The sequence below is a fragment of the Nicotiana sylvestris genome, chromosome 3 (genome assembly GCF_000393655.2).
Source record: "Nicotiana sylvestris chromosome 3, ASM39365v2, whole genome shotgun sequence".
Classification (NCBI taxonomy): domain Eukaryota; kingdom Viridiplantae; phylum Streptophyta; class Magnoliopsida; order Solanales; family Solanaceae; genus Nicotiana; species Nicotiana sylvestris.
Window position 1 is genome coordinate 174,571,347 of NC_091059.1, and position 27,489 is coordinate 174,598,835.

Genomic DNA, 27,489 nt, shown 5'->3' on the forward strand with positions numbered 1-27,489 from the left:
CCCCTAGATAATGGGACCTAGCTTTCAAATTCTTAGTAATATTTGGTAATATGATTCAGTTTAACACTCACATATGTGCCCAGCTACCAAACTGGGGCATAAAATTTTCTTTGTTTTGTATATTTTTGTTGAAATCAGGTACCCACTTGGAGAACAGGGAGAATCAGTTCAAGTTCGGCAATCAGGCGCCCACCTGGAGAGCACGGGAATACATTTCAAGTTCAGCAATCAGGCGCCCACCTGGAGAGCACGGGAATACAATTCAAGTTCAGCAATCAGACGCCCACCTAGAGAGCACGAGAATACAATTCAAGTTCAGCAATCAGGCGCCCAGCTGGAGAGCACGAGAATACAATTCAAGTTCAGCAGTCAGGCGCCCACCTAGAGAAAACGGGAATACAATTCAAGTTCAGCAGTTAGGAGCCCACCTTGAGAGCACGGGAATACAATTCAAGTCCAGCGGTCAGGAGCCCACCTGGAGAGCACAGGAATACAATCCAAGTTCAGCAGTCAGGCGCCCACCTGGAGAGTACGGGAATACAATCCAAGTTTAGCAGTCAGGCGCCCACCTGGAGAGAATGGGAATACAATTCAAGTTTAGTAGTCAGGCGCCCACCTGGAGAGCACGGGAATACAGTTCAAGTTCAGCAATCAGGCGCCCACCTGGAGAGCACGGGAATATAGTTCAAGTTTAGCAATCAGGCGCCCACCTGGAGAGCACGGGAATACAATTCAAGTTCAGCAATCAGGCGCCCACCTGGAGATCACGGTAATACATTCAAAGTCTTGGAAATCAGGCGCCCACCTGGAAAGCAGGGGAATACAGATAAAATTTTGGCAATCAGGCGATCACCTGGAAAGCAAGGGAGAACAACACCAGTTTTAAGGAAGGGAAACAATTTAAGTGTCGGTAATCAGGCGTCCACCTGAAGATAAGAGAAAGCATCTCAGACTACAATTCAAGTAGGCAACAAAGGAACTTAACCTGGAAAATACAAGTCAACAAGGCAACACGAACTGCAAGATCAAGTTTGAAGATATAGATAGGATTCTTGTAATTCATAGATCATAGTTTAGTCTAACTTCTTTTTATTTTGACATGGTGTAATAAGGGGTTCAGTAAGCAGTAGCAGCAACAACAACAACAGTGAAATCATAGTTTTATGGTAGTCCCAGCTACCGAAACTTCCCGAACTACACTAACTTGATTCCTTTATAGTCAAGGATATGTAGGCAAGCCCGGGAGCAGGGTGCGGTCAAATATTTCAAAAATGCTTCCCACGGAGTATTCAAACGGGCAAAAATCACTCGTATACGCTCACTTTATCTTTGCATGAAAACTCTTCGTGTTTCCGAGCAAAGAGGGGTAGCTGTGAGCACGTGCTTTTTTCCCTATATGAATTACTCCCACAAATTCAAAACAAAAATAATTTTTGCATTTTGTTTGCAATTTTGTAGATTTTTGTAGCATTTTTCATTAATTGTTAGCATTTGTCTTCGCATTTTAATTTTTGTTTAATTCATGAAAAAAATACAAAAATAAGTTGCATTTGCATTTATTGTTTAATTTTACATTTTTTGGATTAAGTAGTAAATTAGTTGTTTTATAAGAAAAGGGAAAAATCACAAAAATAGTTATTTTTGCACCTTTTATTTTTAATTTTGAACTTTGGTAGTTTTTCCTTTAATTTGGTTTTTTGTTAATAGTGGTAATTATGAGTTAACTAATTTAATTTGACAGGATAATTTGATTAGGGATTAATTTAGGTTTGTTTATATTTTAGTTTTAAAAAAAAATTAAATGAGATTCGGAAAAAAGAATTGAAAAAGAAAAAGGAAACAAAAGAGGGAGTACAGTTTTGGGCCATTTTTATGATCTAAATTTCCCCAGCCCAAATAATTCCTCCCCAGACCCGGTTAAATTTAGCCCAAACCTGTTACTACACCCAGTCCCAGCTTTAGCTTAACCAAATGACGTAGTTTCATGTTTTGTACATGCCTAGATTCATCTCATCCGTTCATTCGTATGCATCCAACGGTCTAGGTTTTTTTTCCCCAATTACCTGGGAATGTTTGAACCCTTCTCATTAAACCTAAATCATATTCGGTCACTTCATCTCCCTCAGAGAAGCACTTCAAGCTTATCCTCCATTTCTGCCGGAGTGACCTCCCAAACCACCGCCGAACTCCAACCAATATCACCACCCCAGACCCCTCTTCGTCCCCTTTCCACAAATCTACCAGTAATTACATTTGAATCACTACCAATTGAAGCCATTTTCAAATCTAAAAAGGGGTCGTAGAGCAGAAGCAAAATCTCCCGAATCTCTTCAAGCTTCGATGGTTCATTTCGACCTGTAATTATTGTTTCTCGCCGGTTTAACAAAAACCCACGACTAATACCAATTACGGTTCAAAAGGAAAGAGGCAAAGGTCCGTTCAAGCCATCTCCGCCCTTGTTTTAGGTATCTAAATTCTTTTTGTTATCTTGTTCTTCGTGCTCTCGTCTCTTCTGATTTTTACTAAGTTCTTTTCCCTGCTTTTGTTTTACTACTAATTGCTCTGTACATGTTTAGGACTAAGTTGCAAGTAATTTGAATCAATTGTTGTGTATTAATTCAAAGTGTTGTTTTAAATTGCTGTCAAAAAACAAAAGAGGGGGAAAAGGGATTGATTTTCAGGTTGTTGTTTTTAGTTGTTTGGGCAGTCACTTATGAACTGAATTGGGCTCGAACTCAGAAATCCAAGAGAAGAGGGGATTAGGCTGGTTTGGAAGGCCCAACTTTAGAATTGGGACCTTGGGTCGGCTTTAACCCATTTGGGTCTCCTGTAGTAAAAAAATGGCTTTTAGGGGTAATTGGATAAGAGAATCTATTAGTAACTGAATTAGGAAACTTCTAGGAAGTGGGGTTAGGGACTGTTAAATTCTGAGATTTACACTAGGGATTTTTAAGCTAAAATGAAAATTTTAGAAGGTTTTAAGTGCAATTTTGAACTCTTTAAGGCTGCCCTAGTGCCTTGCCTATAAAGGCATCCTAACTTGACTCTCAAGTTAGGAAGGAAGAGATAGAAAAATTCAGAAAATCAGAAACGGCTGAAGAATATTAGAAAAACTATTGTTTCATTGAATTTTTCTGAGGCTCTCAACTTCTGAAGCAGTGTCTGGTTCACTAGGGGTTGAAATGGATTGAGCTTGATTTTCAAAAGTTTGGTTTTGAAGTGATTCAGTTGAAACTAGTTTATTCTTTACTGCTTCACATCATTTTTGGGTTTGAGCTGATTTTGCTGAGGCTACATTCTGATACTGTTTTATTGCTGATCCTGCACTTCTTTTCCTTTGCAATTTCCAGGTACACACCTTGATCTTAAAATGTAAAGGCTGATTCATGTGTTATGAAGAAATGAAGATCTCCACACTTGCTAGATGTGTTCCTCTGTTTTTTTTTTCTTTTTCATTTGACCTGTTAATCTATGCTTTCTGTGGTAGTATGTTTTAAAATAATGATGTGCCATGAACATTTGAGACTCATTTTAGGACTTGTAATTAGGACTTTGATTTGTGTTTGTTAAACTTAGTTGGTGTTGAATTATTCCCATGAGCTTGAATGATTACATTGCTGTGATATTAACATGAAGTAGCCAACACACCTTAAGGTTTTCTTTTGGGTAAAATGTGGTGCTCGTGGTGATATTGGAATTCTGGATATTCTTCATATCTTCGGGCCTATGAGCATGCTTTGAAATTTCATTAAGTGTTCTGATGAAGGATGAAATAGAAGTTGTGTGTGTTTTGATAGTACTACTATAAGATGATTGGTTGTAAGGCTCTATTGATGTTTCTGATTCCTCAAGTCTATGTAGTTTGAAGGTTGTTAATCATGAGGTTCAATCTTTGTATTAAAAATGAAAGCATGTTCTTATTTCTTTTCATCATAAAGGCTTGTCGTGTAGTTTAAAGGGCTAGGGGTTTAATATCATAAAAATGTTATTTGTCTTATCTCCAAGTATATGCTTAAATGTAAAGCTTTGAGGTTAGTGGGCTTGACTTGAAGCCCAGGAAAGTCAGCTTCTAGCCATGAAGTATGGTTCTTGTGTGGTCTCGATACTAGTTCCTTTCAATATTTGCCCATGTTCTCAAAAAGCCTGATTAGTTCCATACCACTAGGATTTTTGATAAAAGTCCTTTAAAAGTTGTTAATTCAATTTTAGATGTCTTGAGCTTGTTATTAATCTGTGTTCAAGTAATACTTGCACACCTTATTTTTTTGAAATTTGGGCTCAATACTGGCCCAGTTAGTGTAAGGAATCTGACCGCCTGGATTGCCCGCTTTCTCATACGTTTTTCCGTCTATGCATGTCTTAGTCCAGGAGCCCAACGGATCTGTTCCTTTCCTGTTCATTTTCTTTTATGCAAAGTGTCTTGCTTAGCTAACATGACCTCTAGAATTAACAATGGATAAAGACACTAGAATTAAATTAGCTTCGGGGTGTGCCATTTTAATAGAGATAGTCTATGGTCCTCATGGTTTCAAAATAAGGAATTTTAGACAATTAAGTGAGGTGTGCCATATTTAGCAAATATAGTTATGGCCCTTAAGGGTTTAATTTTGAATTTCCCTTAAAATTGGATTTGAGGTGCGCCACGCCAAACAAAAATTTTAAATGCACGGCCCTCATTTAATTAATGTGTTTTCTCTTTAGAAATCGAGGTGCGCCATTTAGCAAATTTTTCATGGCCCTCGCAAAGTTAAAAATGCGTAGTTGCTTTAGGCGCATTATTTTAATAATTAATTTCCTTAAACTCGGGTGTGCATTTCATGTGATCCAAATCCAAATCCTAATAATGTTAAAAAAAATATGTTGCGGATAGCGAGTGCATTTCATGTGTCGTGATCTAAAGAAGTGTTTTGTATAACGTTGAAATCTTCCTAAAAATGAATTAAAAGAGGTTTAAGTTAAAATGCACATAGGTTCAAAAGTGTATTATAATAAGATAATAGGCCAATAATAACAGTTGAGCGACTGTGCTAGAACCACGGAACTCGGGAATGCCTAACACCTTCTCCCGGGTTAACAGAATTCCTTACCCGGGTCTCTGTGTTCGCGGACTGTAATACAGAGTCAATATTTTCCTCGATTCGGGATTTGAACCAGTGACTTGGAACACCATAAATCATCCCAAGTGACGACTCTAAATCTTTAAATAAATAATCTCATTTCGATTGTCACTTTAATTGGAAAAAAACTCCCTTATATACCTCCCTTTCGAGGGGTGTAGGAAAAAAAGGAGGTGTGACATAGCCCAATTCCAACATCCGGAATTCTATGCCAGGCCTGTTCCGACATATGCCCACCGAATTAATAACTACACGCAGCACCAAAACATGATTGCATACCTTAGCTGAATTCACACCTTGCACCACTTTACTCACATAACCACAATAACATTCTCTGATCAATTTAGTCGAAATTCCATGAATCTGATGCTCCCATTGCACCTCATGACATACATAGGTCTTGCTCTAATTCTTACAATACTGCCACAACGGAAGAGATGTGTAGAAATTCATAACTAACTGCCGAATCAACAATTCATTGGGTCTATACTCCTGTCAGGAACCATTACCTTATTCTGAACCAAATAATGGTCTTTGCTCCTTAATATACTTCATATAATCAGACTGCAATGATCCTAAATCCAATGATCTCGTCTCACCCTGTACGAACTACTCAGGCAATAAGCCACCCCGGACATGATCAAAAAGTCTCATATGTTATCACAATGTGCCAATAGGCTACCAATTCGAACATGATATATAAAGGAAACAAACTCTGAAAAGGAAATCCAATTACCCCGCTCGTGAATCATACATGCGATGCAGTCAACATAATTGAACAGACACCCTGCTCGCGAATCACACATGCGACGCGGGCACACAACTAATATGAGCTTTCCTCAGAAAAATAGGAAACAAAACACATAAAAACAAATATAGGGAACTGTACTCAACATCACACTGTTGCGGTGCGCAACTCGATCCAAACAACATACCCATGGCGGCGTGCCACCCGATCCACACATAAAATGCACAAAGGAGTTACACACCGAGCTAGATTGCTCATTACAACAAAATATTGAATATCGATCACAAGCACGCTAAGTACATAACACCATCCCTGGGGAGACATATAGCGCTACAAGCTACGAACTCAAGCGCAACTGAGGTGCGATATACGATCTAAATCTCAAGAGCCATTCCGCTCATATAACATCATCACTATGCGGAACCTCAACACATAAGAAATTCACCAAGCCGTCTCACAACTCATACGGCGCAATTTATCTTTACATGAAATAGCTGACGACGAAATAACACCCCGACTACTCTTCCATAAGGAGCGCATTGCTGAAATGAACACATCTGGCCTGATATAAAGCCCATATTCACATTTAAATCCATCCACATACCTCAAGTTGATTCTGATCGCACTGAACTAATCTAATAACCTTTCAAAGGTCCATAATAACTCCCTTTTTCTCATAACACACAAGAACAACCATCATAACCGGAGTAATCCTCCACAGTCCACAACCCAATAGACCGAGTGCCCTCTATGCATCAATTCTCAATTAAACGTCATCACCACAATCTTCATACTTGGTTTAACTCTTCAATCAATCAAGTGACTACATGCCACATTTATACAACTTTCCCGTGGGGCACGCTCCCACAATCTTCCGTGACAGATAACAGGTCTGTACATCCAAACCACCGGCAGCACTAACGCTGAAAAGCGATCAAGAATCCTTGACCACGATGCAAAGCCTTTTCTCACAAAACACCGATCTCAAGTGACGCTGAAGGCAATACCCACATACTTTAAACATCGAAACTCATTTCCTGCTCATCCGAGCTCGTGACATCCTTGTCAACACCAAACTGCAACCTTGATCCTCAATTCAAATTCTATACCACAAACTGCACCAATCATGCCAATATATGATAGAACACGATTTTTGTCATAATTCCGGAACCACTAATAGATTAACACTTCATCATATAAAAACCTTTCACTTAACTCACTTCAGGAGAACCATAGCAACACACAGGTGAATTCTCAATACCGTAAAATATGTAAATCTTTAAGTAGTGGTCTAAGCCATTATAGCGCTTCCGGGATCTGCCTACACATAACAGGCCATAACAGTAGAATACTTCTGAATAACATCAATTACAGCGGCCAACAAGCCTCACACGTACCGTCACAAATCACTTGAATAACTTGATCTTGTTGAAGGAACTGATCATTACCACCAATATGCCAATTCAACTATGGCTAGCCAATCTATCTTCGTCCAATTTATCCTTGATTGCCTTTGAAATAATAATAATAACACCATTCAACACATAGCTCACTCCATCCGTACTCATCCCGAGTGACCTTGAATCACGAGATCATGTTGTCTCAAATTCCACGAACTATTTCATACCTCCCTTGTGCGCACATTTGCATCCTCAACTGGTACGCCCATTCTGATAATATCTCTACGAATCCGAAGTTCATTCTCATTTTCCTCCCAAATGCAGCACTGCAAGTCAAAACATCATAGAACATTCTGGGCCTTTTCTCATAAGCTTCTACAAAGCTTGATCCTTAACCGTACCTATAGGCTCGAAATCATTAGGTACCACACTTTACCCCTTTGAATCCACCAAGACAGTTGTTGAGAGACACCCGCTCTAACTTGGCCCTGAATATAATCTACTCCATGAATCTTCTAGCACATGAATACCCTCTCGACGAAGCACCCGGCAAAATCACTTTCCTTGAAACCCACATCTATACAAGGCATAAATCTTAAATCCTTCCCCAAGTTTGAACATGAGCCAATAAGACCAACCATAGCACACCTTTAACAATCCTTTTGCTCAAATTACCACTTATGTCCTTTTCCCGTAGCTGAAATAACCCATAAATATGCTAATAACCAGAAACCTCGCAAGTAGTTAACCATGCAACCCAATCATAGGCAGTGGGACTCTCCCACTTAGCTTGAAACTACTATTACACACCTCTAAAATTCACCAAGATTCTTTATCTCTTATTGACATGACCTCGCGCAATTAAACCGCCAGATTCCTTGAAATCCTTCCATTAGCACTTCATGAACATCCTGAATTTCCATCAACATTCACATATTCGACCTCTCACCGGAATGGCCAGTAAAATCCTCCGCAGAAGCTTCGCCAACCACGCGACCACTAACCTGCTCATAGGGAATAACCCACCTGTGGAAATCACCTTCCGACATCTTTCAACGCTGCTGCACGGGGTATAATCACTACAATATAAATAACCCATCCTGAGTCCAAGCTCACTCTCTAGCTGCACAAGTCTATTCACCCCTCATGGATATCAATTAGATGTGCGGCAACATCCTTCCAATTCAAAGTTATGTTGTATCCTTCTTCATTTCAAGAAGCTCCCTTCCGTTATATCAAATCTCCTGGCGCATAATAGCCATGCTCCAAATTAAATCCGTAAGCCCCAATCACCAATCTTTAAAATTCCCAAATCATTCCAAACTCTCCTTAAGGTGCGTAGTCATCCTACCGTAAAGCTCATATGCAACTCTGCCACTCTCCCACTTTGGCGGAACTCACCCCTTTAATCGACTACTCGTCCTTTGCTTCTTATACCTGGCCTTCTAGAAGGTTTAACCACCGCCTGACACTCCCCATATTTCCTTCCTCATCATTTGCTGCTCAGTTGTTGCCTTAAATAAAATCCACCTTCGTAGCGCTTGAACCCACGAACCGTTACTAACTTTAAATCTTCCCGAGTTCATCTTTCTTGGGCCATCAACACTAGATATACCGATTCAATCCTGAACCACCGCACATCGCGATCTCTGACAGTTGCCTCTCCATTATTATTTCACAATATCCTGCCCCAAAGGCGAATTGAAGAAAATCATAACACCAGCAAACTCAACATATTCAATCGAGGACGACGATACCATGTCACAGATGAAAATTCCGCCACGCTCGAAAATACCAAGTCTCGTTACTCCATCAAACCAAATGTGAACATTTATAGCCCGATTGCCTCTCTTCCACCGGGAAATAAAATTCTGAATCTCTAAATCTTACATTGAGTAAACATCCTCCCAAGTCATTTACTGCTTCAACGCATAGACAAACACTCTACCATTACACCAATACCGTGTGATAACAACAAACGAATCGTCATAACAATTAATGCCAAATCTCAAAACCTTAGGTAATATTGAAACTGAGCTGAAATGACAGAACGGCCTTCCACAAGGCGACGACAATAGCCCGATCAAATACGCAGGGAGGAACATCCCGTACCATATCTGTAGTGCCATTACATTTTCTCAATTCCCGATTTATAATAAGCGCTTCACGTCGCATAAGATTGAGTAGGAAAGAAACAAAGGCATAAGCCTCAAAGGAATTAAACCACACGATGAGGAATCAAGAATGGAGGTGCTCCTAACAGTCCTGTAGCCTCTCGAAGATAAGTACAGACGTCTCCATACCGATCCTCGAGACTCTACTAGACTTGCTCATGACTCGTGAGACCTAAGGGAACCTAGTGCTCTGATACCATGTTGTCACGACCCAAATTCCATTAAGGGTCGTGATGGCGCCAGACACCGCTGTCAGCCAAGCCAACCGAATTACTTAATTAAATTCTCATTTAAATAATTTTGAAAGCTATGATTTTTCCTTCAATTTTACCAGTAAAATCCAAATCGTTTCAAATCAAATATGAATGTTAAGAAGTTAATACAAGATACCACATAATCATCCCAGAACCCGGTGTCATAAGTGCATGAACATTTACTAGAGAATGCGATAAAATGCATTAACTATCTGGAATACAAGTGGACAGAAATGAAAAACACAGTAAAATACTCTGAAGGGGACTCTGCTTGCTGCGGGTCGTCTCGATAAATGCAGCTCATCTAAGTCTCCATATCAACCATGTCGTTATGCCACTAAGCCACTAGCGACACTTGAACCTGTGCAACAAAAATGCACAGCAAGTGTAGTATGAGTATGAAAACAACGTGTACCCAATGAGTATCACGTCTAATCTCGAAGAAGTAGAAACGAGAGGTCGACTTCAACGCTTACTAATGGTCCAATGATAATATAGAAAGAAGTTTGAGGAATTCATGGATTTCATAAAGCCAAATTTAACTCATACAACCGAAAAGCAGGTAAAAAACTTCTCAAATAATAAAGGATTTCTAAAGGTTTACTTTTCATTATCTTTATCAATTTATCTCTAGCCAGGAAGGGGCAATTATCAATATTTAAAATTCTCAAGCAAGCAATACAAACATGCACATATCATGCCGAGGTCGTACGGCGCGATCCAATAATATTTAAACTGTGCACTGCCAGAGGGTCGAATGGCGCGAACCATAGATGCATCTATTTAATCTACCGAGGCGTTCGGCCCGTGCCGAAATTAAACGCATATAGACAGTCAATCAAGAAGTCAACAGGGAATAATTATCCAAAGAAAGGCCAATTCTCTTTTAACAATTTTATAAAATAAAGTTTAACCCTTTTAGAATTCATTTACCAATTCGATAGAATTTAAGCAATTCAACTGCCAACAAGATTACAGATATTCCAAGTATAACATGCTTTTGGGTCCTAGACTACCCGGACTTACACATAATAGTAGCTATGCACGGACTCTCGTCACTTCGTGCGTACGTAGCCCCCACAAATAAGAGCACATAACCAATTATATCAACTATGGGGACAATTCCATCGTACAAGATTAGAAAGGAGACTCACCTCGTTCCGAAGATCCATAACCGGCATTCCACGCCCTTCCAAAGACTCGATTTGATGCTAAATTCTCCAAAACTAGCCAATAATTATGCAAATCTATTAATATATGTTCAATTACTCATTTCAATCTAATTTATAACAATTCTTAACCCCGATCGAAAAGTTGAAAAAATTGCCCTCGGGCCCACATGCCCGGATTCCAAAATTTCTCGAAGATAAAGTTTATCCATGAACTCACGAAATCAAATATATGATTTTCTCCTAATTTCATACCCAAAATCGTGGTCAAAATCTAAGAATATCAATTTTCTAAGTTTTCCCTCAACCCCAAGTTTCTACCAATTTTCATGCTCAAGTCCCTAACAAAACCATGTATTTAACTCACAAGGGGTGAAATTAACTTACCTCATGTTTGATGATGAAATCCCTCTCTTGAAGCTCTCCAAATATCGCCCAAACAAGAGTGAAATGGAGGAAAATGGCCAAGAGCCCCGATTTTTAAAGAACCTTACTGCTTCCAGCAATTCCGCACCTGCGGTCACACGACCGCTTCTGCGGTTCCGCAGGTGCGGCCCCTCTACCAGTCCTGCGGTTTCTCTCCAAGCTCCCCTTTCCGCTTCTGCGCCTCGACTCTTGCAGGTGTGGTCCCGCTTCTGCGGCGAGATGACGCATCTGCGGTTCTTACACTTCAGCCCAAAATCGCATCTGCGGCTTTCCTGGCCGCTTTTGCGGCTCCCGCACCTGCGGCCCAAGCCTCGCAGGTGCGGTTACACCAGAAGACAGTTGTTGCACTTCCTCTTCCAATTTTTAAAATTGATCTGTTAACCATCCGGAATCCACCCGAGGCCCCCGGAACCCCAACCAATCATACCAATCAGTCCTAAAACACATTACGGACTTGCTCGAGGCCTCAAATCATGTCAAACAATGCTAAATCATGAATTGACCCCCAATCCAAGCTTAAGGAACATTAGATTTCAAACTTCTACATTCGATGACGAAACCTATCAAATCACGTCCGATTGACCTCAAATTTTGCACACAAGTCATATTTGACATTACAGACCTACTCGAACTTTCAGAATTGGATTCCGACCCCGATATCTAAAAGTCTACTTCCGATCAAACTTCTCAAAAACCTTCAAATTTCTATCTTTAGCCAAATGGCTCCAAAATGACCTACGAACCTCCGAATTCACTTTCGATCGCGCTCCTAATACCAGAATTACCATACAGAGCTATTCCCAAACTCGGAATCTCAAACGGACATTGATAACCCGAAATGCACTTCAATCCAAACTTATGAGATTTTTTCAAAAATGCTAACTTCCACAATAAGCGCCGAAACATTCCCGGGTCTTCCAAAATCTAGTCCGAAATCATCATACGAACATGCTGGAACCTTCGAATCCCGATTCCGAGGTCGTTTACTCAAAAATCCGCTCTTAATTAATTCTTTTAACGTAAAGCTTCCGAAATGATAATTTTCTTTCCAAATCAACTCCGAACATCCCGGAATTCAATTTCGTCGTACGCACAAGTCATAATACCTGAAGTGAAGCTTCTCATGGCCTCAAACTACTGAACGATGTGCGAGAGCTCAAAACAGCTGGTCGGGTCATTACACCACGAAGTTGACCCGTTCCCCCTCCCTTACCGGGTCGTTACACTTACGAAGTTGACACCTACAAATTTTACATTTTACATAATTTTTTTGATCTTCTAATCTTTCAAAAAACATCCAACACTTACTTCTTAATCTTCGATTCTTCTTAATAGGGAGAGGAGGCTTACTTGTTCCACCCCTAATATTTTGAGTTTGAGTAGCATTACGAGGTGTAGGTGGTGGTGTTTCAAGATTATCGGGTGATTGAATATCATCTAAAATATCATCTAAATCATCATCTATACCATAATTTTCTTGCATTCTCATAAGCTACATTTAAATTTTCAGGTGAACTTTCAGAAATATGTGTAAAGCTACTAGAAGAACCAATACCACCTCTTGATCTTTTGGAAGTTTTCTTACTACCACCTCTACTAGTGCACACTTTTTTGGCCGCTCTAAGTAAATCCATTATGTAAATTAAATTAAGAAATTAAATTAATAATCCTAAATAATAAAATAAGTGTACACTAAATAAGAGAAAGAGATGGAACGAGTGTACCGGGATTCCGGATGCCGCACTAATTTAAATCAAACTTCAATTGATAGATCGAAACTTGATAGTACTTGATACCACACTTCACTTGAATACTTGATATTTGATAATAATAATAATAATAATTTTGTATTGCTAAACTAAATAATTGATGAAACTCTAAATAATAAGTAATTGAGAATTTGAGATTTAAGAATTTAAGAAAAATAATATCAAGAGAAAATTGAGAGAGAATTAGAGTAGCAAGAGGGTGAATTGTGAGAAAAAATAAAGAAGAATGGGGGGCTATTTATAGGTTTTAAAAGGTTAAAAATATAATTTTTCAATTATTAGGCGTGGGAGGGCTATATTTTTAATGGGGGAGGCCAAAATGGCCATTTCTGCAAAATCTGGCCGTTCCCCAACGATCATTTCTGAATTTGACCATTGACAATAGTCCAAATAATTAAAAAAAATATAACAGTAACCGGGCTGAAACGGGTTGCAGCCCCTTAACGAGTTAGCGGGCTTAGCGGGTACGATGCACCGATATCCAAAATATGTTCGTTCAAAACCCGCCCCCGACCAACCCGTCACAACCCGCACATAAAGCTATACTAACGGGTTGAACCGGGTTGAACCGGGCTGAATCGGGTTAAAAACACATCAGTCCGGCCCAATTAACACCTATATATCACACCGAGAGAACTATCTTCTCTCTAGGCTTATGTTGCCTATTATAGCTACAAACAAACGAAAAGTAATGATGCAAGTACTTTTTAAAAATCAAACTCCAAATATTATCATTACTATTATTACACCAATGTGTACTCTCTCCGTTTCTAACTAATTTTTTACATGCTTACTCTAATGTAATAAATACTAATGAATTTATATGTGAAATAAATTATATGTCGGCAACTCATTTTTTACAAATTAACTAATCTTATTTGAAGAATTCACAAATTGTTTAGTAGTTATTATTTTAATTAGTAATGTTGAATCATAAATGCAGAAAAAATCTATAATAAATTAAGAGAACTAAACTTATAGATAGAAATTTCAAGGGAAACACATAAATTGCTTGACCAATTAAAACTAAAACGATTTAAAATTAAATTATACATAAATACCGCACTATATAAAGTTATTCAACTAGTGCTCATAGAATTTTAAGAAGTGTGATCTTAGGAGTCGTTTTACATAATTATATGGAATTATACTGCATGAATTATAATACGGGGATTAAATAAGAATGAGATTATTTAGTGAATATATTTTTATTAGTAGATATCATCATTATTAGACTAAAAATAAAATATTATCGTATATTTCAAACACGTGTTTGTTTTTACACTAGATAAATTCAAATAAACTCTTAACTCAAATTTTAAATTTGTCTTTCTAAGACTTTAAAAAAACTTTGGAGAGGATAAATATATCATTTTGTTGTCATATCCTGTGATTAGCAATATCAAAATTCAAATTTCGACCACGTCGCAACATAAGGTTATCCCAAGGATGACATAAGGAACACAAGGGCGTCCTGCTTGAATTTTTTAGTTCAGGCGCTACATTTGTAGTCAATTGGAAATTATATTACTTTCTTTGGTCGTGTGAGCAATTAAGCTTTGTTTGTAATTTTTTAGTTTAATTAATGAGCTAACAGTTTAGCTATTTTTTCAATACTTAAATATGTACTGTCAAAATATCCAAAGGACAAAGTAGCTACTATGAAGTTCACTGTATATTTTGAACATGAAAAACTAAAAAATGCTTGTTGTGTTATTTCTTTCCTTCGGTCTATTATGGTTAGAGGATGAATTGTTAAAGTCAACAATGAAATGCACATATCCATTTGTTTTCTCATAAATAGAATTTTATAAATCTCAAAATGGAGATACAAATGACCACTTAGTTAAAAAAATATATTATAAATAATTTTCTTAATTATATATGTCGAAATATTAAGTGATACTTTTTGAACGAGAAACATCATTACCAGAGAACCTATGCACGACCATTTTAAATAACAACATATAAGTTAGGCAAAAAATTTACTTATGCTAATTAATGAACTCGATCATGAAGCAAGCTATTTTTACAATTTGATTTTTACATGATTATAGGGACCAACAAAATTATGATACTCTTTCCTTTTAAATGATTTCAAGTAATATAAGATTAACTCTAGGATCCTTTCAAGATAAACTTTAATAGAAATTTTTTCCATAACAAAAAGAAATTATACTCGAGTATTTAGCATACTTGGAGGCAGAGTAAACTAATATTTTATACATATCCAAATACATGACTTAAATCAAAATTATATGATTCGATCAAATCCGTAGTCAACACTTTAGCTCTACTCCTAAGCATATTGTTCGCGCACGGGCTATCTTTACTAGTATTGTTGATAGGTGACACACCTCATACTAACTTAATAAATATATTATATGTGTATTTATCATCTAATTATAACTAATTTATATATATATATATATATATATATATATATTTTATTCCATGACTGAAAACTATTGTAAATTAATATAATTATGGAGTGCGAACATATATTTTTTCCATTTATATACTTTGATTATGGGATATGTTATGTAAGATAATTCTCATGAAAGTTGGGGTTTAACTAAAAGCTAGGAATTAGTTTAGGAGAAAATAAAAAGAAAAATAAACCATCAAGGTTTAGACGTATTTGTATCAGAATTTGTTATGAACCCTCAATAACAATAGTCTAAGAAAAGTGATTTGATATTACAGAACTCAGTACAAGATAAGATAGTGAGAACGGGGATAGAGGAAAGTGAAGATTACAGAAAAAAAGAAAGGGGATGGGGACAGAGCCACAGAGAGATGCGAGGGCAGAGAGGGAGTTTCTACCAATCTTTTTGCCTATCCCTCATAATTGAAATTGTGCCCTATTTTAACCAGTTTGGTTAATTATTTACAGTACTTGGGCCCAACAACCTGGATCCCACACCATGGCCCATTGATTATTTTTATTCATAACAGAATTTCTTTCTGCAAATCTTTCTTAAATATTTGAGATATGTGGTGAGGTAAGTCGGCAATCAAAAAAATTAAAATATCACGTCTTTGGGCGGTAAATTTCTTTTTGGAAAAAAACAAAAAGGGGTCGTTGGGGCAGAAAAGAAAAAAACCTTTTATGAAAACAATAAAACTGTAGAAGACGGGAAAAAAAGCTTTTTTGACTATCTAAACAAGCCAATAATAGTTCATTCTCGAACCAAATATCAGTTTATCTTAGTAAACTGTTTAATAACAATAAATAAGAATGAATTTTCTTGTATAATCATAAATGCTAATTGTGATTTATGATATTTATTTCTAACATGTTTGACTAAGCTTTTAGAAAGTCAAAAATATTTATTTAAAAAAAATATTTATTTTAGAGAATTGAAATTATAGTAGAAGTTACTTTTCACAAACGGAAAAATATAGTCTTTTCGAAAACATCGGGTAGCCACTTTTAAGCAGTTTAAAATATATCTACAATTTAAAATATATTTAAAGATAGCTAATTTGTTCAAACTTAAAGATGTGATGCCCTAAAGTTTAAACCTCAAGGTTCAAACTCCACGACTTCATGTTTTAAAGTTCGAAAATCTAAATACTATATTAAAAGCACGAAGACCTTTAGCGAAATGTCGTTCGCCTTTTTTACCCTTTAAAAATAGAGTTTATATTTGACAAAATTGTAATTTAAGTTACTTTCCTACTATTTAGAATTTTAAATTTAATTCTCATTAATATACTTGGCCTAAAATTTAGGACCTTCCTTAAATTGAATTCTCTTTAAAACCTTTAAATATTAGATGGCAAACCCAAAATAACTAATGATTCGTTATTAGATGCGTATTTTCTTTTATTATTTATGTTAAGAAATCTAGGAATGTTTTCTTTTTTACCTTTTTTATTTTAAGAAATTTTAGAATACTTTATTTTATTAAGAAAACAATTGACTAAACATAGAATTAAAAGTAAATTACGTTCCTCAATTCCATGCCATCGAAGTTACACTTTATTTAAAACAAGTGACTAAAGTGTTTACAATTGACTAAACAGTTACGAACTCTCAAAACATATGAAAATCAAATTCTTATTGGAAAACAATATAATTGTTGTCAAATATTTAAAAATTAGAATAAGCTAATGTTTAGAATTTAAATTAATAAAAGCTAACTTATTTCTTTTAACGTTGAGAACAAATAATTAATTTATTGAATTAACTAATTAGCAAATCCAATTCAATTATTTTACAAATTTATCATATAAGAAAAGTTATTTGATAAATTGACAAAACACTTAATTTATTTTTATAAGAAGAGTATCGATGGTGAAAAAAATCATAAAATATAGCAAAATCAATTATAGTATAAAATTAAGATTCAAATCGATAAAAGTACAAATTAGCAATAAGATAAAATTTTAGAACACAACCAGATTATAAATAAATTGTCATTTGTTTCTTTCTTGCATTCAGTCCAACAAATAAAAGCGTCTCGCTAAATATTTATACTAAGTTTTTGCTTGTAAAATATTAGTTCTATATTAGTCATTCTTTAAACTTAACATTGTCATTATCAAATTTTAAGAAGATATAATGCCAACTTTTTTTATTTATTTTTAATTTGTGTTATTTGTCAAATCTTTAAAGAAATTGTGATAAAAAATATTTTTATATTTTATTTTCAGTATTAGGTCACATAAAACAATAATTTTTATAAGTTTCGCCATAAATCTGGGTAAATCACAATAAGGCTCTAAATAAAATTCCTTCATTTGTTAAGCTAACTAATGGGAATAATATTTATTATTTTAAAAAAATATTCTTAAATTTTATTTTATAAAATAAATTATCTAATAATATGTATGTAATTTTTAAAATTTGTGTATTTATTGATATAGGTACACGCGCAAAGCGCGTACCCTAAGACTAGTATATATTAAAGCAAGAAAATTTGCCTTCTCATTTAGCCAAGTGCCAAATTATTAAAAAGCCAAGTGGCAACCTATTAACAAGACATTTGGCAACTTATTTCAATTAAAATAAATGTTATAATATACAGATTTTTCGGCCAAAAAACACTCAATCATCCCAATTTTATCACCTCTTTTCTAGAAAAATCCACTTACCGTTAATTGTATATGTTTTCAACTAAATAAATTAAAAAATACTGAAATCTATATATATATTAAAGCAAGAAAGTTTGCCTTCTCATTTAGCCAAGTGGCAAGTTATCTATATCTATATATATATATATATATATATATATATATATATATATATATATATATATATATATATATTAAAGCAAGAAAGTTTGCCTTCTCATTTAGTCAAGTGGCAACCTATTAACAAGATATTTGGCAACTTATTTCAATTAAAATAAATATTTTAATATACAGATTTTTCGGCAAAAAAAACACTCAAACATCCCAATTTTATCGCCTCTTTTCTAGAAATTCCACTTACCGTTAATTGTATATATTTTCAACTAAATAAATTAAAAAACACTGAAAATTACAAAAACACTACATCTTAAACAAAAGAATCATGCTTCATGTTTACTAAAGTTTTTTTATCTCTATCTCTTCCTAAAAAAAATTTCCAATTCTCATCTTAACTCAATTGTCAACATCACTTGGTCATGGAAGATGGGAAGAAAATTAGCAACAAGAAACAATATATGTTTACAAAATTAGAAACGCGCAAAGACCTCCTCAGATCGGAATGGTTATTATCTAAAATGGAGAGATTTCTACTTGGAAAAGATTCATAATTTCCCAGCAGCAATTACATTTTATCATCTTCAACCAAAATCTAATTCGAGGTATGTTTATGCAGATAACTTTCCTCCTTAATTTTAGATATAAACCCTAAATTAGTTGCTTGGAATTCAAATTTCTACTTGCCCTTATATTTTATGGGTTGAATCACATATTTTTCGGCTCTTTTTATGAAAATTTCTTTTTTATAAAGTTAATGCACCTAAACACACGTATTTTGTTTCTTATCTATAGCAAGTAAAATGATATGCAAATATATATTATATACTTTACACATATATATAGCAACTGAATTTTTTTATTAAATTACTGCTTAGGGTTTGTCTTCAGTACATTATATATATATATATAATAGTTGCATCGAGCATATACTATATATATATATATATATATATATATATATAATAGTTGCACCGAGCATATACTTTTGTACAAACAATTCTTTGATCAAACTTCTTTTTCTAAGGCAAAATATGACGGCAAAAGTTTACTATACCAGTGATATATCGAGTAACAAGATGAGTTGGAATTGATGGTACGAGTAGTGAGATTGTGGCACGTTCTAGACCACGATAAACCTGACAATCTGTTCTCCCTTGAATTAATTATTCAAGACAAAAAGGTGCATTCCTATTTAGATGCATTTATTTTTTCCTATATTTCAACTACAATCTCCATCTTCTAATTTGTACTATGGAATTCATCAGGTTCTGCGTGTATTTAATCAACTGCAATTTCAGTTTTTTATGATCTAGTTTGAAATATATTACTTATTCTAAAATGAAAAGGTGCTTTCTTTTTTATTTGTTTATCTGTCAACAAAGTAAAGAAGTGTTTGCCAAGCCTTAAACTAAATATTTTTTTCTAAAGTAGAAAGAACTTTTATATACTTGAAATTATTTTTTATTTTTTTTTGAAATAACTTTTTTCATGGGCAAGAATATTTTTGGATATATTAAACTATAAAATTATAAAATTAGTGTCATATGAACTGTAATTAACATAAAATCTGCATTATGTGTTATTTGGGAAAGGCATACATTCAAATATTATATTTTACTCATTGGTGCTTGATTGGTTAATATAATCTGTGACAACACTCTACAATTGAGAATTTTCCTAATTCAATATTATTTATGAATTGTTTGTTTATGGGGCGATCGGCTTCATGTGACTGTTGGTCGATCTCTTATACGTATGTTTAAACTAAAGATAGAGGAATTGGGTTTGTACTTTATGAAGAACTTTGTGGTTGGACCAAATAATATGAAACTTAAATACACGCGGCATAAATTGAAGTTGGCATTTACTCATAAGACGACTGTAGTGGAATCAAATGATCAGCGTTTTTGGTATGAGTATCTTCGACTTAAGACCTTATGAGTATTTAGTAAATCAACTTGATGTTGATGAAAGTGAACTCTTCAGTAATTATTCTTTTCGCAGTTCTTTTAGTTGAATGTCTTATCAACTTTGTAGTGACTTTTTAAAAAAAAGAAATATTATAGATGTCATAAGAGAGATTGTAAGTTATGGTGAAGTAAAATCACATAACCAAGGTGATAAGACCAGTACTTTTATGAATGTAGAGCTTGAAGATCATGAGTAAGATTGCGTCTATGACTTTACTTTGTTATATATTTTAACAAGATTACTTATCATGTGATTAAGTTGTTATATAATTTATGTAGGAGGAATAATATTTCGGCAATTTTTTAGGAGAATTCGTAGACCAAATCTTGCTACATTTGGAGGGATTACCCTATCAACAAGTTATAGTGGTTATGCAGATGATAAAAGCACACAAATTTCAAGGTATTTCAATTGTCTTGCTGACATGAGAGATTTATTTTATGTTAATTTTTTGGTTCTGAAACTAATATTATATATAGGCAGGTATTCTGTGCATAATATTTGGCATGCTTCAAAGCTCTGGATTAATACGAATCTTCCTCAAGCTGTTGATTTTAAGTCCGGGTTAGTTATTTGAAAAATTAAGTTTATGTGGATACTAAAAAAATTATTGTTTATAGTTAAAACAAATACAACCTTGCGTAAATGCAGATTGGCAAGTGTGAATGAAGCTAACTCTTTCAGGATTAGTCAAATACCTTCTCAACGTAGTTATTCTGTTTATGATGTGTTGGCTGCTGGAATTGTAGAAGTTAAAACTATTAGAGAATTGGTCGACTGCATGGAGGTGATTAATCTATTAAACTACTTTAGTATTTAACTTATGTTATGTTGTGTACGTATAACAATGGTGGATCTAAAAATACTATTTTTTTCTCAAATATACAAATATATATTTTTTAGAATCCCTGTTACATAAGTTTATGAGCAATGCACAATCTGAAACTTCGGAGTGTAATCCTAAATGCTTCTGTTGATGTGACATTCCCTTATGCACGTCTGTTTTATTATTTTTATATGTAAAATGATACCAAATCTCATAATCTCATATCAACAAATTAATAAGCTATATAAATGAAACTAATTGAATTTGGATACTTACTACTGCTTATCTATTTGGTTTAGAAGATCATATTTAATGGAATATAATGATAACATACCTCAATATCCGATTCAAAAATTAATAAGCGAAACTAATGGAACTAATTGAATATCTATGCTTATTGTTGCATATCTATTTAGTTTTGGACATTATCTTTTAATGGAATATAATGAAATTTTCATAGCTTTTGCTCCTTGGCATTTAGATTGATATTCCAACAATTAAATTTGAATTGTTGCGACTGTAGTGAATCTGCAACTTGAAAAATAATGGTTACATTTGGGGTGCAAGAGATGCTCGAAGAAGGTTGATAAAATTGAAAGTAAATTCCATTGCAAGAAATGTGATCGCCTTGATAGTTCTGCCATTCATAGGTTTGATAAGCTTCTCTATTTACTTAAAAAATTAAATAAAACTTAATTTTAAATTTCTTATTCTAAACGTATCTTTCAGGTACAAGCTTCAAGTGCAAGTAATGAATCGCACTGGCTTTATATCTTTGTTGCTTTGGGATCGTGAAGCAATAAAACTCATAGGGAAATCTGCTAACGAGTTAAATCAAAGTTCAGTAGAGGTATGTTTTTTCATTTTAATTGATAATATATTTTTTTAATTAAGTTAAATATGGCATATATGCAAAATTATAGTAAAAATTAACTCGCACCTCCAATACACCCTTATAGTTATAGGAATTGGTCATTTGTTATATCACACAAAATGAAACGCTCTATTATTTTTTTGATACCACTCCCTTTGCCATTTTTTGGCACCAACAATCTTTGTAGACAAATGATATTGTTATTATTAAATTAACATGAATAATGAAACAAAATAAGAAGTATATCATAAAATGATGTAATGTAGTCTACCAGAATGAAAAGTAGGCTAATGATTTAAGGGATGGTTTAGTAAATGTACTTTTTATTTTATTTCTTTTTGTGTTTTAGAACTTCTAACACTAATCTGGTCTTAGACTTCTGGTGTTGTTGATGAGTGTTCTTATCCAGTGGAGTCATATAACATTCTTGACAAAAAAGTCATGTTTAAAGTGACTGTTAAGAGCTCCAACATTAAAGTGCATGCGAAAGTTTAAAATGTTGTTAAGATCAGCGAGAACGATAACCTTATACAGAGTATTTAATACAGAGTATAACTTATTTTCGTGTTTATAGTATGTCCAGAGCTGAAACAATGTTTTCCTTTCCATTTTTCAAACATAGAAGGATCTTTCTAGTTTTTTACTGCTCTATTTGTGGTGGTGACGAGAAGCTCCCCAACTACATGTATATTAGTGTTTCCAGAGTTAATTCTTTGTGATGGGATATTTGACTTTCGCAGTTAGTGGAAAATTTTACTATATGTCTGAATGCAGTCCAGTTGCATCTCTCCTTTACCCAAATCGTGGACATTCTGTACAATTTTCCATGTTCTTTGTTGTTGAAGAGGGAAATCCTATGTTTATAGGCCCGGACATTAAACTTCTGGTGATGTTGGTTTTATCCTGCAATGACAGCCAGCATGAAGTTGAAGACAGTTTTTGACCTGCTGAATCTAGCTTTTTCCTGAGATAAAGCCTTAACTTTAACAGAAATTTGTTATTATATAGTGGTGTCAATGCACCACAAAGTGTGAAACGTGAGAGCCCTTGAGATGAAATACTTGAAGATATTTCTGGTTTGTCAAAGCAAATCAAAGACAGAAAAAAATAGGTGGATGTTTTCCTGACCCTCTCTCCTTTTAGCCCATCGAGAGTCATAGAAGAAAGTTTATTGTTAATTTAAGGTAGATCTCATTATTTACACTAATTTTTTTTTCTTATTATATACCTTTTGGATATACTCTTAGTCCTAATTCTTACTCAGAGAGGTGGAAGTGTGATATCATGCATGAATGTAGTTGGAGGAGTCTTCCTTTAGAAGATTTAAGTTTGATTAACTCGAGCTTAGTAGTGATGGGATGTAAGGTTCTATGTATAACTGACATTTCCATTTTACGAGGGTGACTTTAGTATCTTATACATTCTGTTTCTCATCTACAATATGATTTTAATAATTTATTTGTCTTTTCTGATTATTTGTTAACTATTTTCTTTTTGTAGGTTTTCATAGCTGATAATGAGATGTTTTCTCCTGCAAGGCATCCTGCCAAGAGAAGTAGAGAAGAGACTGGACCATATGTAGTAGAAGTTGATTATAATCTTGCATAATTATCAAGTAATAAGGTCAAAAGAGTGATTAAACAGGAGAAAAATCTATGAAATAAGGTTATTTAGACGATCGCATTAGTAAGTAGTTTGGTACGAAGGAGAAGTAGTTTAAGTTGTATTTTAATTTGGTTTCTGCCATTTAGAATCATGATTTATAATCTAAAGTTACTTGACTCTTTATGTTATCGACTTGATTGATATTAGAAGAGCTACTGGAAAGTTTTGAATTATCGCATTTGAACGTTTATTTTGTTATATCATTCATAGAATGATGAGAAGGAACCTTTTAATGTTATATATGAGTTAAGTGAATGAATCAAGAGTTGAATAAGTGTCTTATTGTAGTTAAGGTTTCTGTATCTACTTGTGTTTGTGAAACTTTAAAGTTCTTATATATGTTTTATGTATGAGATATTGATGTCACCTCTGTAAAATGAAAAAAAAGGGAATCAATACTCCAGCCTTTATGCCACAACATCCCATTTTAGGAACCTAGAAAAAAGGTTCTTAAAGTGTACGATTAGAAACTATGTGATTTTTGAGTTTGAGATGGCTACCTTTTAAATTCATCATCCTTGACCATATTTCTTATTTATGTAGTAAATTTACCATACTTAATAGCATTGAAGTGAGCAGATAATTAAGAATAATATTATCACACTAATATTCAAAAGTACCATACGCGCATCGCGCGAGTTTTAATACTAGTTGTGTCAAAATATTCAAATCTTAAGTCCTGATATTGAGACTTACATTGTATTTGTATTTGTATATGTTAGTTAGGTTAGTTAGGGGCAGTTTTGTACTTTCACCTAGTAGTCAGATATGTGGTCCTTCGTATTTATATAACATGTACATTGAGATATTTTGTAATACACAGAAATCATTTTTTAGATCTCGAACATTCCTTCTCTCTTCTCTCTCATCAGCTCATTCGTCAATAGCGGATATCTCCACCATGAGAACACATGGATTCAATATGGTATCAAAGTGCATGCGCTAGTTGTGAGATCGTCTATCTCGACTTCTTCATATCATTGTTAATCGGAGTTTCTCTTTCATTCCTGGCCTCAAATCGCAGAATCGAGGATTTAGGGTTTTTCAGATTCACAGGTTAATCGAGTGATTTTCTCTCATTTCCTTCACAATTGATCAGTATTATTCACTAGATTGAGCTGAATCGTGGTCGGAGATAAGGATACCTTAGATATAACTAACCCTAGCCTAGATACAACTAGTCTACTCTACATGCACCCGTCTGAGAGTGCTGGAACAGTGCTGGTACCGGTAGCTTTTAATGGAACTGGTTATAGATCCTGGAGGAGAGGTGTTCTCAGAGCTCTTTCCGTGAAGAATAAAGTCGGATTCATCACCGAAAAATGTAAGAAGTCGGGCTCCGATAATGCAAATTTCGACCAATGGGCTCGATGCGATGACATGGTGACATCATGGATTCTTAACTCACTCTCAAGGGACTTGGCAGACAGTCTACAATACGTCAGTGATGCCAAGGAGTTATGGCAAGAGCTGGAGGATCGATATGATCAAACCAACGGGGCAAAGCTTTATCAGCTTCAAAAGGAAATAAATGACCTTAGTCAAGGTGCTTTGGACATCACAGGATACTATACAAAAATGAAGAGACTTTGGGAGGAACTAAACACTTTAAATGACCGTGCACAATATAGCTGTCAATGCACTTGTGGAGCCAAGTCAAACATGCACAAAGCTAAATAGGATCGCAGACTAATTCAGTTTCTAATGGGAATTAACGAAGTATATACAGTTGTGAGAGGTAGCATCTTAATGATGAACCCATTGCCTAGCATTGCACAAGACTTCTCCATTCTAATTCAAGAGGAGAAACAAATAGGAGTTGGGCCAAGCAACCAATTGGCTATGGAATCTCCATCACTCAATGCCAATGGGCCTGACCAAAACATATTCAGAACTAACTATGCTCTACATAGACAGGGTACAAGGAACAATTCATTCAGAGGAAATGGAAGTCACACACACAACAAATCAAGACTTTTATGTGACTATTGCAAGAAGCCAGAGCACATAAAAGAAACATGTTATAGGATACATGGATTTACACAAGACTTCAAGTTCACTAAGGACAGAAATGCAAGGTCTGCTACAAATGTTCATGGAGGTTGTGAAGAGTCATTTGGTGGAAGTATTGAAGGTCCAGAGAACAAGAATCCAAACCAAGGTGTGCCAGGTTTGACAAAGGAACAATATGGACAACTGTTGAACATGCTGGAGACCTTCCAAGCTAGAAATACAGGGGAGAATCCAAATAACCTTGCTTGTGGAGTTGCAAACTTTGCAGGTATTTTAGCTTGCTCTACTTATAAAGAGATTGCAGAAATAACTATGTGTAAATGTTCTAAATCTATTGATTACTTATGGATTCTATATAGTGCAGCCTCAAATCACATGACTTACAGAAAATCCTTTCTAACCAACATCAAAACTTTACCCTATCCCTTTTTAGTTACCCTTCCTAATGGATACAGAGTCAAAAATGACAGAAATAGGAGATGCATTCCTTGGTCCTAGTCACACCTCCTTTTTGCGCGCCCACCCCGAAGGGTTAAATGCGCGGGTGGAGTTTTTTCCAATTTAAGTGACAATTTTCGAAATGGGATTATTTATTTAATTCAGAGTCGCCACTTGGGAAAAGGTTTGGCTTTTGGTGTCCCAAGTCACCGGTTTATCTTGAATCCCAAATCGAGGAAATTTTCGACTTTTCCAAATGAAGTCTGCGAACCAGAAATTCTAAGTAAGGAATTCTGTTGACCCGAGGGAAGGTGTTAGGCACCCTCGAATCCCGTGGTTCTAGCACGGTCGCTTAAATTGTTATAATGGCTAAATATCTGATTTAAATACATGTTGTGACCTATGTGCTTTTATTGAGTTTAGACCGCTTTTATTATTATCATTTATTTTTATAGAATTGCAGCGTCATGAAAATGCATCTCGAACCACGTCACAATCAATGCACCCGTAGTTGTTAACACATTTCGACTCCGTTGAGACTTGGATTTGGGTCACATCAATGTGCACCCAATTTTTAAGAATATAATTTACTTAAAGTCGCGCCTAAAGAATCTAAACGCGTTATTATCTTTGGGGAAGGCAGTGAAATTCACTAAACAATCCGTCCCAAATTCTAAGTATTCATCATGATCAATTACTGAGGGCCCCGCAATTTGCATTTTTTATTTGGCGAGGCTCGTCTCATTATTTTAGAAGGGTACCCTACAGTGGCTACATTTCTATTACTTTGTTTCCAGAGATAGGAGAACAAAAAAATATATGCTAATTGAAGTATATGTCTTGGCCTAAATCGGACTTCTATCAATTTCTGATTAATTACTTATAAAGTAAGAAAGCATCATGCCTTACGAAAATACTTTGGTCGAACAAAAGATTACATATGAGATTGATGAAATGCAATACTTAATCCGAACATCACATACGAAAAGATTTCTTGTTGAACTTAACTGAACTTATTTGGGCTAGATTAAAGGATAACTGGCAAAGTAAAATGTTTTAATTTGACAAAGAATCATGTGCTAGTTAACGAAATACAACACTTAATCCGAACATTTCTCGAGTTGAACTTAACTAAACTTACGTGGACTAATCTTGACTAAAAAATAACTGAATGAAACAGTAACAGTATCGTATAAGGTCGAAACATACATGCCCATATCAACAAACAAACTACCGAGCTAAAACACAACAAGATAAACTTAGTCGAATATCAGTACATGCTTTCGAACTGCTGAATTATAAACTAATCAATTTTCACAGGCCTGTTAATGTACTATGAATATTACAGCAAATGCTTGAACTTCTTCAACCTTTTTCATTTCATGCTTTCAAAATGTTTCAATTACATCAATATGGGACTTGAAATGTGTACCTGAAAATGCTGAA

The 27,489-nt window shown here is 34.9% G+C and overlaps 1 protein-coding gene across 1 annotated transcript; it reads left to right on the top strand.

The window, feature by feature from the left end:
- Positions 1-24,783: 24,783 nt before the first annotated feature.
- On the top strand, positions 24,784-25,272 carry LOC104217009 (uncharacterized). Its single transcript, XM_009767165.1, has one exon. It carries the CDS (start codon positions 24,784-24,786, stop codon positions 25,270-25,272), a length of 489 nt encoding a protein of 162 aa, XP_009765467.1.
- The last annotated feature ends 2,217 nt before the right edge of the window (positions 25,273-27,489 follow it).